The 13,413-nt window shown below is 36.4% G+C and overlaps 1 protein-coding gene across 1 annotated transcript; it reads right to left on the bottom strand.

Annotated features, from left to right (window-relative positions):
* Positions 1-10,082: 10,082 nt before the first annotated feature.
* LOC103954371 (AT-hook motif nuclear-localized protein 20-like) lies at positions 10,083-11,809 on the bottom strand. The gene has a single exon (XM_009366185.2). The coding sequence runs from the start codon at positions 11,157-11,159 to the stop codon at positions 10,260-10,262; it is 900 nt and encodes a 299-aa protein (XP_009364460.2). The 5' UTR covers positions 11,160-11,809; the 3' UTR covers positions 10,083-10,259.
* Between the last annotated feature and the right edge of the window lie 1,604 nt (positions 11,810-13,413).

Genomic DNA, 13,413 nt, shown 5'->3' with positions numbered 1-13,413 from the left:
GAAATCCGTCGTACATTTAGTACATCCATATTTGCAGGCACATTCGTAGCTGGAATATGATCTTGTCACTCGCGCTAGATTAGTGAAAGCATTTGGCATGCTTTGAGCTACGTTCTAAAGATCTAATATGTGTTGCACTTCAGTCTCAGCCTGAGTGGTGTGGGGATCTAAATTAGACAAAGTGGGAGTCGACCACGATAATTCACGTCGTTCTTCAGGAAAGTTGACGTTCTTATCTCCTCTTAACAATGAGAAGATTGTCTCATAGAAGCGACAATCCGTGAAACGAGAGGTATACAAATAGCCTGTCAAAGGTTCTAAGTAATGAATGATTGAAGGAGAATCATATTTGACATAGATTCCAATCCTTCGTTGATGCCCTATATTTGTACGTAAGGGAGGCGAAATCGACACATAGACCGCACAACTAAAAACGCGTAGATGCGATATGTTAGGTTTGTATCCGATAACCAACTGAAGAGCGCTATATGGTTGGATTGCAACAGGTCTCAGGCGAACCAACATGGCTGCGTGCAATATTGCATGGCCCCAAGTAACGATTGAGAGCTTAGTACGTATGACCAACAATTAAGTAATCATTTGTAAGCGCTTAATGAATACATCTTCCAGGCTGTTCTGGGTGTGAACATGGGGTACTGGATGTTTAACTTCAATCTCAACCGACATGCAATAGTCATAAAAAATTTTAGACATGAATTATCCAGCATTATCCAATCGAATAGATTTGATCGGATAATCAAGATGGTGAGCCATGAGCTTGCTAACAGTTAGGAGAATGCAGCGTTCCTTATGGACAACAAACACATATGTGACCAATGTGTGGAAGTGTCAACCAAAATAATAAAATATCTAAATGGTCAGAGAGGGTGAATATGTCCACAAATATATAAATGGTCAGCGAGCGAACCTTGTCATAAGAAGGCTTAATAATAAGTTTTCCCATGGAGCAAGTTTGACATGCGATTCCTTGAATCGAACCTAAACTTCGGGTTAGTGGATGCTCGTGTAATGATTTAAGGATACGGCGCATCAATGTTCGTCCAGGATATCCCAAACAATCATGCCAAAGTGTTATTTCATGCGTAGTCCCAGAGGTAGGGCCGGCCACATAATGGCTTTCTATAGGGCGTATGATCGTAGTATACAGACCACTCGGGATACGCTTCATCTTTTCTAGAATACGATTCTGGCCATATTCGTAGGAAGTTATGCACAGAAATTCAACTTCATTTTCTACATAGGTTTCAGCGTGGTAATTATTATCTTTAATGTCCTTAAAACTCAACAACGTTCTTCCGGAATGCGAAGAATAAAGTGCCTCATCAATGGTCAAGATTGTACCATTGGACAACATTATACATGTCTTACTGTATCTTTCGATCAGGTTGGATAGTCCTGAGAGGGTTGTTAGAGGTGCATTCTTAGGTATGAAGTTAGTGAAATAGATGCGTTCACGTAAAACGATGTGCGTGATTGCATTATTTGCCAGACAACTAACTTTTCCACTAGTCATACCTAGAAATAAAAATTAATTTGAATTTGTCACATGCATAAAAGTTCTAAAAACATATATCCATTCAAAATAATTTAAGTATTCAAGGATGGTAATTAATAAAAATTTAATATCCAAAAAGAAATCACCAACAAATAATCTAAACATAAAGAAAATTGTTCAAAATTAAACCAAAAACCAAGGGGTGGTCCAGCCACTAGGTGGAATTCGGCCCCCAGCGTTCTAAATTCAACTAAAAATAGTTCATGTCTAAGATTCTAATATTCCATAAGGATGGTATCCCCCTGAAAGTTAGAAACCTCCATCTTGGTACTCTTTGGTTCTTCCACTTGCACAAAGTTTGATTCAAACTTCTTACGATGAGAATGATATAACCTTCTGGGGAGCACAGAAAACACGGGACCAATGGTCCTTTGAACCACAGCAATAGCATATGTCCGCATCCATGGTTTTAGGTGGTTTGCCCTTATTCTTGAAGTTTGGGGCCTTGGGAGCGAGGTTAGGGCGCTTATGAGCTTGATTTCCTCCTTTAGATGGGCCTTGGCTCTGTTGACCTTGACAGGGTGGCTTCTGGCCGTGCCTACCATGCCTATGTTGGCGTTTTGGGCGTTGATTCATGTTATAATGTGCTTCAGGCAAATCAGTTGCCCCAGTAGGTCGAGCTTGATGATTCTTCATCAACAACTGATTTTTCTTTTCAACGAGAAGTAAAACAAAGATCAAATCTGAAAACTTAGTGAAGTTCTAAGCTCTATATTATTGCTGCAAGACAATATTGGTAGCAGAGAAGGTCAAATCGGTATTCTCCAGGAGATTCTCTTCAGTCAAGTTCTCGTTATAAAACTTGAGAAGTGATCGGATTCGACAAACTTCATAAGTATATTTATTCACATACTTAAAGTCTTGGAAGCGCAAATGCTACCAATCATGTCTTACTTATGTCAAGAAGATGTCATTTTGGTGATTAAAATGATCAGCCAAAGCAATTTAGAGTGCTCGTGGATCTTCCTTAGCAAGGTACTTGGTTTGCAGTGCATCATGAATGTGTCTTCAGATGAAGATCATGGTAGTGGCTTTCTCAGCTTCTCCAACCGGGTTGTCCGTCTCATCTTCAATGGCAGGATGCAAATTCTTTGCAGTGAGGTGAAGCTTCACATCTTAGACCCACTTGAGGTAGTTTCTTCTAGAGACCTCCAAAGCGGTGAAGTCGAGTTTGTTCAAATTCGACATGTTCCTATCACAAAATAAATGGATAAGATGTGGTTAGTATAATGGAGAAAAAACCAATCCATTCACTAGGAGTAGAACATTCAGGTTTTAATATACATGTATTAGTTTAAATTTACATGAAAAAGCTTTAGGTTTTCATGGGTGATTTTTTTTAGGAAAACTTCAGGCTTTCAAACAAGGCATGTTTCTAGAAACTTCAGGTTTCGAAACAAAATTATGAACTTCAGGTTCATATGTTCCTACAGAAAAACACAAATATATATATATATATATGCAACAAGAAAATATGCAAATAGATATTCAAGTTTAAAATTATAATTGAATTAATTATTTGGACTGCGGACCAAAATTAACGTGTCCAAAAAAATTATAAAACCCAAATTGTCTAAAAAAAAAAAACAATTAAGCTCGGAGGCCAAAAATTATGGGCCAAAACCCACGGGTGGGTTGAGCAAATTTGTGTTGTGTAGCCCAGGCCCAAAAATGGGATATGGTGAACACGGGTTGATCAGTTAAAAAAGAATTGGGTTGCGAGCCCAGTAGCAGCAAACGGGCTGCAAAAATAGGGTCCAAAACAGAGGCCTATATGGACACTGATTAGATGTGGCGCGGTGCAGGTGCACCGATGCACTAGCTGCAGGCTAGGATTACGTGCATGCGGGAACTCAAATGCACCAACACAGGGTTGAGATTCGGTGCAACACGTGCATGTGGGACACCATAACCCTTGGGCTGGTGTCACGTGTTGGGTAGAGCTGTGGTGTTGGGCCGCTTTAGGCGAGGCTAGTTAAAAGAAAATTTCTTTTTATTTTTTTTATTTTTTTTATTTTTTCGCGGGCTAAGCAAGGCAGCCTAATATGGGCTTCGGGTTTTGGTGTCCAGAACACCCCAGCGTGTGTTAGGTAGCTTCGCCAGAGAAGGAGACCGGCGTAACCGCTGCGGGCAGTTGAGTTCTGGGTTGAAAACCATGGTGTAGGTTCGTGAGTTCGATGGGGAACAAATCCAAGTGATAGAGAAAAGGTTTCTCGATCGAGGGATTTAGAACCATAATTCGAAAAAAAAAATTGAAGGAATCCTTTTGGAATTCCGTTCAATCATCGTTCAAGACGATTAATGTAGCCTAAGAACATGACTTCAAGTCATGGCTGCCTAGAAAAGAAGACGACAAGGCCGTGGCTCGTGACAACGAGGAAAGGTTTTCTAGGTTTTGGGATGATGCCAGGGATGACTTCATTTTGGTTCATTCACGGGGGTGGAGCTTCAGGCTCCACAGGGTTAGCTCGGGTCCTAGGTTCGAAGAACCCTAGAAGAATTATGTTGTAATTTTTTTTTTTTTCAATTAGTTCAATGCATATGTATTCAAATAATTTAATGCATGGATATATATTTGATGCAATTCATGACAATATCAAATTCACATCATTCAACAATTATGGATGTAAGGCATACATAATTTACGTAGAATCTAAAATTTGATAAATGTAAAGTTGGGTCATACATTATGGTGAATGTTCATGATAGAAGGACGGCAAAAATATCGAGATAAAAATTGTTGCTTTGAAAGGACCTGATTGCGTGATGATATTGGTGAATTGGTTTAATGCAGAAAACTTCCACATCAGATTCCTAAGCACAACGGTAGGAGCGTGCTGATAACATGTTGTGGCCTATATTTAACTGATAAGGAGAGGGGGCCGGCGGCATAGAGAAAATATAAAGAGAGATGTGTTTGTAGGGTTGTATAGAGGATGTGTTATTCCACTTACGCAGTGCCTTTATTTATAACACAATTCACAATGATTTTTCAAATAAGACAAACGGTATTAGGATCAATTGTGAATATCACTAAATATGTAATGTCACTTTTACCCTACATCTTGACACCACAAAAAATTAAGGCCATCTTTGACTAATTACGATTGTTCATTTTCCAGTTGGGTAGGAATTGATCAGCTTGCATATAACACTCTTCACGAACGCTACAAAAATTCACTTGTATCTTCCTCGTTACTCCAAGAAAATGAAGAAACAAAAAAAAAAAAAATGGAAAAGTCTGAAATCCCTTCGCATTCAGGTGAGATCGATTTGACATTCCCTTTGCTTGTCATCTTAACCCTGATCGGTTTTTGATTTTGGGATTGTAATCGCTAATGTATATCTTTGAACAAAACCCTAACCCTAATGCCCTGGTTAGTGGTACTCGATTGTCCGGAGGATACCAGCATTGCCGACCATGACACTGTATAAGTCTCCCTCTCTCTCAAAGCTATGGGGCCGAGTAGCCCAATCAGAAGGTGCAGTTTGTAGGGTTTTTAAGGGTTTTTTTTTTTAGGAAAACTAATGAAAAGGGTTTGAAAACTTTGAGTTTTAACGATAAGGACAAAATAAAAGGTAAAATGAATAGTACCATAATTGACTTTTTAGTGTAAAAATATGGTTTTTCGTTAATGTGAACAGTATCGTGGGCTTTTTGTTAAAACTACCATTTTTTTTTTTTTTGAACAAAGGTTTTTTAAGATATTTCCAAAGCAATAAGACCAACTTGATCCAATCCTTGGGGCAAATATGAATTAAAATCTAAAACTCATTTTTGGGGCAAATTTAGCTCAGGATTCCCTCTGAGTTAGTGGGGTTGTCCCACTATATATGTGTATTTTTTTAGTTTTACATTCATAAATATCGAGTGCCAGAAACAAAATGCCCTGATTGGAAGGTTAATTTAGAGATGTTAAACTGGTACCTTGCCACAGTCTCTAGTTTTGTATATTCTGAATGTATTTTAAATTAAAGGCAGGAATTTTACATAAAAGTTTGATTAGATTACATTAATTACTGAAAAAACAATTTTACATGAGGGATTTAGGCTTCATTGATGATAATTTTTCCATATTTTGGGCATTAGGTTGGGATGGAAATCTTATGATGAAATTTTTGTTTCACTTATAGACATTGCACTCATCTCCTGTTCTTGCGTGCGGTTCAGTGTGCACTACATCCTCCTCATTCATGTCGGATTAACACAAACAAACACAGCGCTTCTTGCCCTTATTCTGGCTCTTAGAAGTGTGCATGCATCACCCTGAGCGCTGAGCACTGAGCAAAAGTAATTCAATCTAGTATTTGAGGCAGTTTAGTCCATGTTTGAAACCCTATAAACCTAGTAATAGTAATTCATTCTAGTACCAGAGGCTCGACATGCCCGTACATCACTCTGATGAGGGTAAAACTAACCTTTTTTGTCAACCTTGTTTCCCCTATGCTCATTTGAAACCGAATATGTCTCCAACTTCTTTGCTATGCAATGTTTGCTCATTTTTCTTTCTTGGAAACTTGGGGGACAGTGAATATGCACGAATGCCACGCCTAGAAAACTGTTGCATTCACTTCGAATTGTACCCGTTCCTAGTCAGGAACTTTCATGGAGTACAAAGTGATTTCACCAAATTAATTAGTCATTTACCATCTTCACGACACCAAAAACCCATCAATCACAACATATACACCTTCCTTACCCGTGGCTGGAAAAAGAAAAAAAAAAATCTTCTTTAGTTTTTACCCTAAAGGAAATTTGACCAAACAAATTCAGAACTGATAGAGGCAATTTTGGCTGCAAGTAATTGTGTAGACCTTACAAGTTAATTGATGGACAGTATAAGCAAAATCCAGCAGTTCTACAGGAGACTAGGACTAAAAGGATCACATCATAAACGTACAATTCTGAGCCCTCTATGAGTCCAAGGGATCCACTTCATATTTTCATAGTCAAAATGTCAAAGGGGAAACCCTTGGTCAGTTCCCTTGGCATTTAAGTACCAATTAAATATGCAAACCAATCCTTTTGTCTTTCGACACGATTATCTTTTGTGTGAATTCTCAAACCTCAAAAACAAAACAAGTTGAATTTCAATTTGTACTTTGGTTTATTCTAGAAGAAGCAATAGTACTATTAAAGAAAAGATTATAAAATTTAGAAACGGTAAATATGAGTAAACCATTCTCAACACAATAATTGATAAGATATGGAGAGAATAACGCACAACCAATCATAAATAAAACTCCTGATTCAACCAACCGGTCCAACACTTGGATGGATGCAGAGCTCTAATTCTAATGTTGGTTTTGTTTTTCTTAATTAGTTTCTTAGTTTTACTGTTGGTTTCTTCCTGATCAGCTTCACTAGATTTATAAACTAGTGACGACTAGACCACGGTACATTTTCTGAATTTTGGTTAATTTGAAAAGCTAGATATAGCTTGCCCTGAATGATGAATATCTTAATCGTAAACTGAAGACCTAAGTAATTTATTGACACAAAAGCATACAGTCACTACTGCACCACTACTATATAATTTTATATTGGCTTCAGAAAGCATATAGAATAATATATAGAATATTAAAAAAAAAAAGGTAATCCCATGATTAAAGAAAATGTTCTATTTCTGTAGTGAAAGCTTTAGATTGTTTGATAGATCGCCGTATAAAATGAGATCCAATGGCTGGTTTGTCAAGCTGTCATTCGAACTGCCATCAGTTCGATCATCATATAACTATTAAGTTAATTAGGTTTAAACTTCAAATATAAAACCATAATCTCAGTTTAAGGCTGGGAATGCATGAAGCACATCAATCACAAAACCGCGCCTACATCTTTTTTATCTTTATCGATAATTAGGTTTAATTAATTAATTGTGAATTGAACTAGTGCTCTCCCTCTCGCTGCAATGGATATGAAGCATGGTGATTAGCCAATAGTGATGAGAGTTTTTGGAAGTCCTAATTAACAAGAGAAGACGCAGTCAAATCGAAATTTTTACAAATGCAATCAAGATTTAATAGTAGCTAGTAGCCTTATTTGTCCGATAAATATTTGTGACATGTTTAAAATGTAATTTATATGTTAAATAAAAACTTATCACATTGTGAATTAAGAACAAGAAAGTATCTTTCCATTCTCTCATTTGAAACTTAGGAGAGATTTTTCAATGTTTTCAAAATAAGACTGAATACTAAATATCATTATACAATTTAAAAAAGTTTTTTTTTTTTTTTTTTCATGTGTCTCTTCAAATATTTAATGAATGTTATTTCATCTCATTTTTTGAACACATTGAAAACTCTCTCGAAAGTTAGGTCAACGTATAGAAGAGCACCTAATAATCCAGCCAAGGACGACGTGTAATCCACGGTAGGTGCATGCATTCGAAAACAACTTTAAATTTTAATTAAATTTTTAATTGTGTTTGCGTCATCATCATCATCATTCACACATTCATCGATCAGAGGTAGAGTTGGAAAGTGATAATATGCTCTCAGAAGTTTTTTTTTTTTTTTTTTCCCACTGGTGATGTACCTCAATACTTAATTAATGAATAATTTTTTTTTTTGTCGAAATTAATGAATTAATTAGGTCAGTAGTTTTCTACTAACTATTGTTTATGGTATGCAGAAACTTCAACTTTATCGGTTGTCCTCATTTCCTTAGTGCAGGTTTTACGGATTCCCCTTCAAAGTATTATAGTTTAGTTGGCTTGTTTAGACATTAAAAAAATAATTGGGGCTTCAACATGTTGGTAAAACTACACCAGCAAAGACAACTACTGGTGCACTAAAAGGAGGTTTCATTTGTGCTTTAGTCTTAGTCTGGAGATTATTTTAATTAATCAGGCTGCTTTAAATATTAAACTCTTTGAGGGTGGGCTCCGTGATCCTCAACACAAAGCTGCTTTACCATTATAAATTTAGAGTGAATGTTGTATGCAAATTATTACTAGGTAATAGACAAATTAGGGTTAATTAAACAATGACACGTGAATCCATGTGAAGAGGGTCCTTCATGTTTCTATACTATGCTAGGTAAACTTATTTTTCAAGCCAAAATTTAAATTTATGTAATGTGTCATCAATAAAAAAATGAGCATATGTTAATCAATTTTTGAGCAATAATTCAATTATCATCAACCATATCATATAGTTTACAAAATATGATTTAAATAAATGATCTCATTAACATTACCCAAATAAGATATATCCTTTTAAGTGTCAAGGAAACATCCTTTTGGTGACAATTTTATACAATTAGTATTGTATGTAAACATAGAAGTTATAATATTAATGTTTAGCTCTTTATATCCCTAGTACCATAAATAGTCATAGCATGGATGGGAGATGAACGTTGTGCGTGTGAAAGACTATTGATCATATATCTTTAAGATTCTTAATTTTTAGAGTTTCCATATTACTTATTCTTGCAGGAAAGAAATTTTCAGTAATGGTAGCATTATTCTTAGTTATGTATCTAACCAAGTCCCATCATGAATCAAAATAAAACCATTCTCTAAATAATTAGGGTTTCTTGTGATGATGTCAAGTACGTATATCACCTTTGGGCTTCACATATGCACTAATCTACTTTGATACCATTAAAAAAGTTGCAGTGTCATTAGACATCAATTGACAAATGAGATATAAACAAACGCAATGTTTGATAAACTTTCGATTTAAAATATTCCTGCATACTCCTCCTCACGTACTTTCTATATCTCGACGGAGATGACATTGTTTTGTACAATTTTATGGTCAATTTTTTCAATAGTTATGATCTTTCGCTTAACATAAATAAATTTTAGACAAGCACAGTAGCCAAAGTCGACCAGCAATATTGGTCCCATAAATTAAACTAGCTAATAAAAATAGTTAAAGAAACAACATGTGTATTGGTTTCATAGAAAAGTAAACTTAAAATTTCACCTAATAATATATAAGATATACAGATGAACATCTAAGACGAAAGAAAAACGTGGATGTCGCTTCCAATTTTTCGTATTTCTTATGCTCATTATATGTTAAACTAATTTCCAACATAATAATCCTTCATAACATTTTCGGTTAACACATTATTAAAAAGAAAGATCACTACACAATACACATAATTAATTAAATCTACCGATCACACCACTTGGTAATTAAATCTACCGATCACACCACTTGGACAATATAATATAATAAAACATAAAATGAATGACCAAATCCAAGTAGTAGCTTGATTAGACTTGGTTCAAAAGATTAATTAGTAGTTTAATTAGAAGAAATAAATCAAAATATCTCAGAAAGATGCAAAGGGATTATATCCTATATTTATTTATGCTCGTACATTTAATTTTAATTTAACTCTTCCATCAATATTATTTATGATTGGTTTCTTTCATGTTTTTGTCATTAACTAATATATATAAATACTCATTGTAAAACATTCATCTAATTTAAAAGGGAAATTCTACAGCTACACCAGATGAAGAAGAAGGAGCAGCAGCTCAAGCAGTACAAAGCACAACACAAATAAATGAAGTTTAAGTACCTCAATAATTTCCAGTTTCATTCTTCCTCTCAAAGTGAGTTAATTTCAAAGAGTAGTACTACTACTACTAAACACTCACTTCTCAATTTTATTCCTAATTAATTCACAATAATCCATAAACCCTAAAATTATTAAATTGATTTAAAATGGAGGCCTACCACCTCCATGACCATGAGCCCAAGATGAATAAGCTGCCTGCTGATCAAGGCTCAAATTCGGAAGCATATTCGATGGCAAATTATAAACCCCTGCCAATCCCGCCGGGTCTCCCATCCCACCACCTCCAATCCCCGGCGGCGACCCCGCACCTCCCGCTGCAGTCCCCGAACTAGTACCCCCTCCTGTTTGCTCTTCTTCCTCCTCCAATGGCAACCTCTCATACGTCGCATTAGAAAACGTTGCCGCGATCACCATCACGGGCCCTGAAGCCACAAGGGGGCCAACCACGCTTCCTCCAACAACCTGGCCCTGCCCGCCTGCCAAATATATGGTCAACCCGGTTGAACCAGGCAGTGCAGGGCCAGGCAAAAACGCTCCAGTCAAGGACAAAATCTCGAACCTCCCGTGAAGCGCCATGACCGCGCCGGGCGCGGACGGCTGCCTGAGCGTGACGTTGATGACGGTGCCGCTCCCACTCATGACGCAGACGCCGCGCTGCCTTCTCCTGGCGAACTGGGCGACGCTGTCGGCGATGTCGGCCCCACTGGATATCTCCATGACGTGGCTGCGGAGGGCGTTAGGGCTATCTCTAGTCACAAAGATTGGGGGTTTGGGCTTGTTTTTGGAGCCGGGGGGGCGGCCTCTAGGTCGTCTTGTGGCGACTTCGATGGCTCCTTCCTTGGGATCATCGCTGTTGTTGTCGTCTTCGTCACCGCCGGATCCTCCGAGGCTGCTGGTTCCTGTGGTGTTCATGGAGATCCCCAGATCTGGTTTCATGAGGTTTTTCATGGGGGAGCTGCCGGCACCTGCTACGGCTGAGGTTTCGTTCACTACTCCTCCTCCCGGTAGGCCTACCTGTCCAGCCCACCAACGGTTCGCCATGATCGATTGAAAAAATCAAAATGAAAAGTAGAAAAAGGAGGAGGGAAGAACGAAGATAGTATAGTAATATATATAAATTTATAAAATAAAGGAAAAGAGACAAGTAGAAGATTAGAAGTGATATAATTAAGCTGGTTGATTATATAAAGAAAGTGTGATCTGTATAAACAGGAAATCTAGATATATAAGAAGAGCTTGAAGAGGTAGGGTAAAGAAATGGGGAAGAAAATTCAGAGAGCCCTAGCTGGGTCATTAACAAGAGTGAAGTGTAAGAGAGGTCTGATCAGGTACGACGAAGATATAAACATCAAATGAGGAAGAATTAACTTAAAAGTTGGGGTTTTTTGGGGATGAATTAACTTGGGTAGGGTTTGGGTGGGTGTCAAGGTCAAAGACTGTCTAGGGGAAGCTAGCTAGCTTTGGGTTCCTTCTCTCCTTCTTTCTTTTAGTTTCTCTCACTACAAGGTTCTCTCTGTCTTTCTCTCTCTGAAAAATTAGATGGGATGAGAATTGGAGATAGAGATGAAACGAAATGAAATGATGAATGGGGGAGGTGGTGGTGCGTGGTGTCGGTCTTGGGAATTAGGGTTTTGTTTGGGTGGGGTCGAGTGCGCGTGATGAGAATGTGGGATGCACGTCCTCCTCAACTCTGATCTCCTCTTGTAGCAAAGCGTCATATGGTGCCCTACTCAAGAAACTTAACAAGAAGATCGATTTTCATGTGAAAGTAGTATCATCAATAATGCATAATTACATATAACCCAACCACCCTAAGTTTTTCAATTGTTATTTTAGCAAGAACTTATGATTTTCACATGTTATTTTTCGCTTCATGTATATTTATGTTTAATTTCAATATTTAGATCGAATAAAGTAAAAGCGAATCAAGAGCATCAATAAACAAAGAGTGCAGATGGACAGAAAATAGTGTGTATAAATTATATGTCAAAATTAAGTAACTCATTTAGAATTGCTTTTTTAAAGCACTTCGGTTTAAAAGCACTTCTATTAGAAGCACAATGAAGATTTTAATGTAAATGTGAGTGGTTCCTGAAAAGCACTTCTAACTTTTTATACCTAGTTAACATAGTCTGAAACGTTTTTTATAATCTAAAAATATTTATAATTATTTTAAAAACACTTTCAAATATGTTCTTAATTGTTTGAACATATTTTTTCAAGTATACATTCCCTCTTCTGGATCTCATATATTATCACATGTATACACTCATTCATAACTCCAAGATGTAATTTGGGATTTTGTTTTTGTTAATATTTTACTCCAAACAGATGAGTGAGCACTGAGTATGGATCTCTCATGCATGATCATATCATATGAAGAAAAGGAACTACGCACATACGTACGCAATTTTGGAATGCAGTACTAGTGCTTTTAGCTCAACTTGTTCCTTTCCTATGCTTTCTAATTAGCATTTCCTAGTTTTTAGCATTTTCTTCTATTCTATAAGAAAAACATATAATAATTTGAACAAAAAGTTAAGCTTATATGCTGGTAAATTAACATAAAAGCGACCATTTGATGAAATACTATATAATATTTAAGTCTTCAATACTACTTTATTGAGTTGTTTGAAAGTGGTTTTAAAATAATTGAAAACGTTTTTAGATAAAATGTTTGTGAATTCCAAGAAGCACTCGAAGGTACCACTAGTTATGTGATTCTTATAAGCAGCACTAGTTATGTACTTTTCAAATTTCGCTTACATTCTATTTGGATGAGGAAATTTAAGATTATTAAGGAATGTTAAATTGACGGAAATTGAAACTACGGAAATCTATTTTCTAGAATTGTGAATTTTCTTGAATTTGTTAATTTTCTTGTTTGGTTAACCTAAAATAACAATGGAATTTGAATATAGAATTTGATATTTTTAAACTCTCAGTCGTAGAAGTTGGGAAATGACATCTATTTACAGTATTGAATTTAAACTTGGGAAGTGGGGGTCCCAAATTTCAAGGTTTTTTTTTTCCACGCAGAAATTCTAAATTTCTATGTTTATGAATCTAAACAAGGGAATTGGTACATGTCAATTTATAAATTCTAATTTTTGTCAAAATTCCAAGTTTATTCCCTCATCTAAACATAGTTTTACACTTTTACTAAGAATTGATTATAAAAGTATTTTTACAAAAAGCGAATTTAGTCATTTTATAAACATTTCCACGATTCTTGTATCTCTAATTGGGACTGAACTGGCTAGACCACTGGAAAAGGGAGGGGAGGGGGGTGTTC

Source organism: the organism of the source record quoted next, unplaced genomic scaffold, assembly GCF_019419815.1.
Source record: "Pyrus x bretschneideri cultivar Hongxiangsu unplaced genomic scaffold, Pyrus_bretschneideri_v1 Contig48, whole genome shotgun sequence".
In the NCBI taxonomy this organism is placed as follows: domain Eukaryota; kingdom Viridiplantae; phylum Streptophyta; class Magnoliopsida; order Rosales; family Rosaceae; genus Pyrus; species Pyrus x bretschneideri.
Note: the sequence above shows the minus strand (reverse complement) of the source record. Positions and strands in the feature narration are given on the sequence as shown.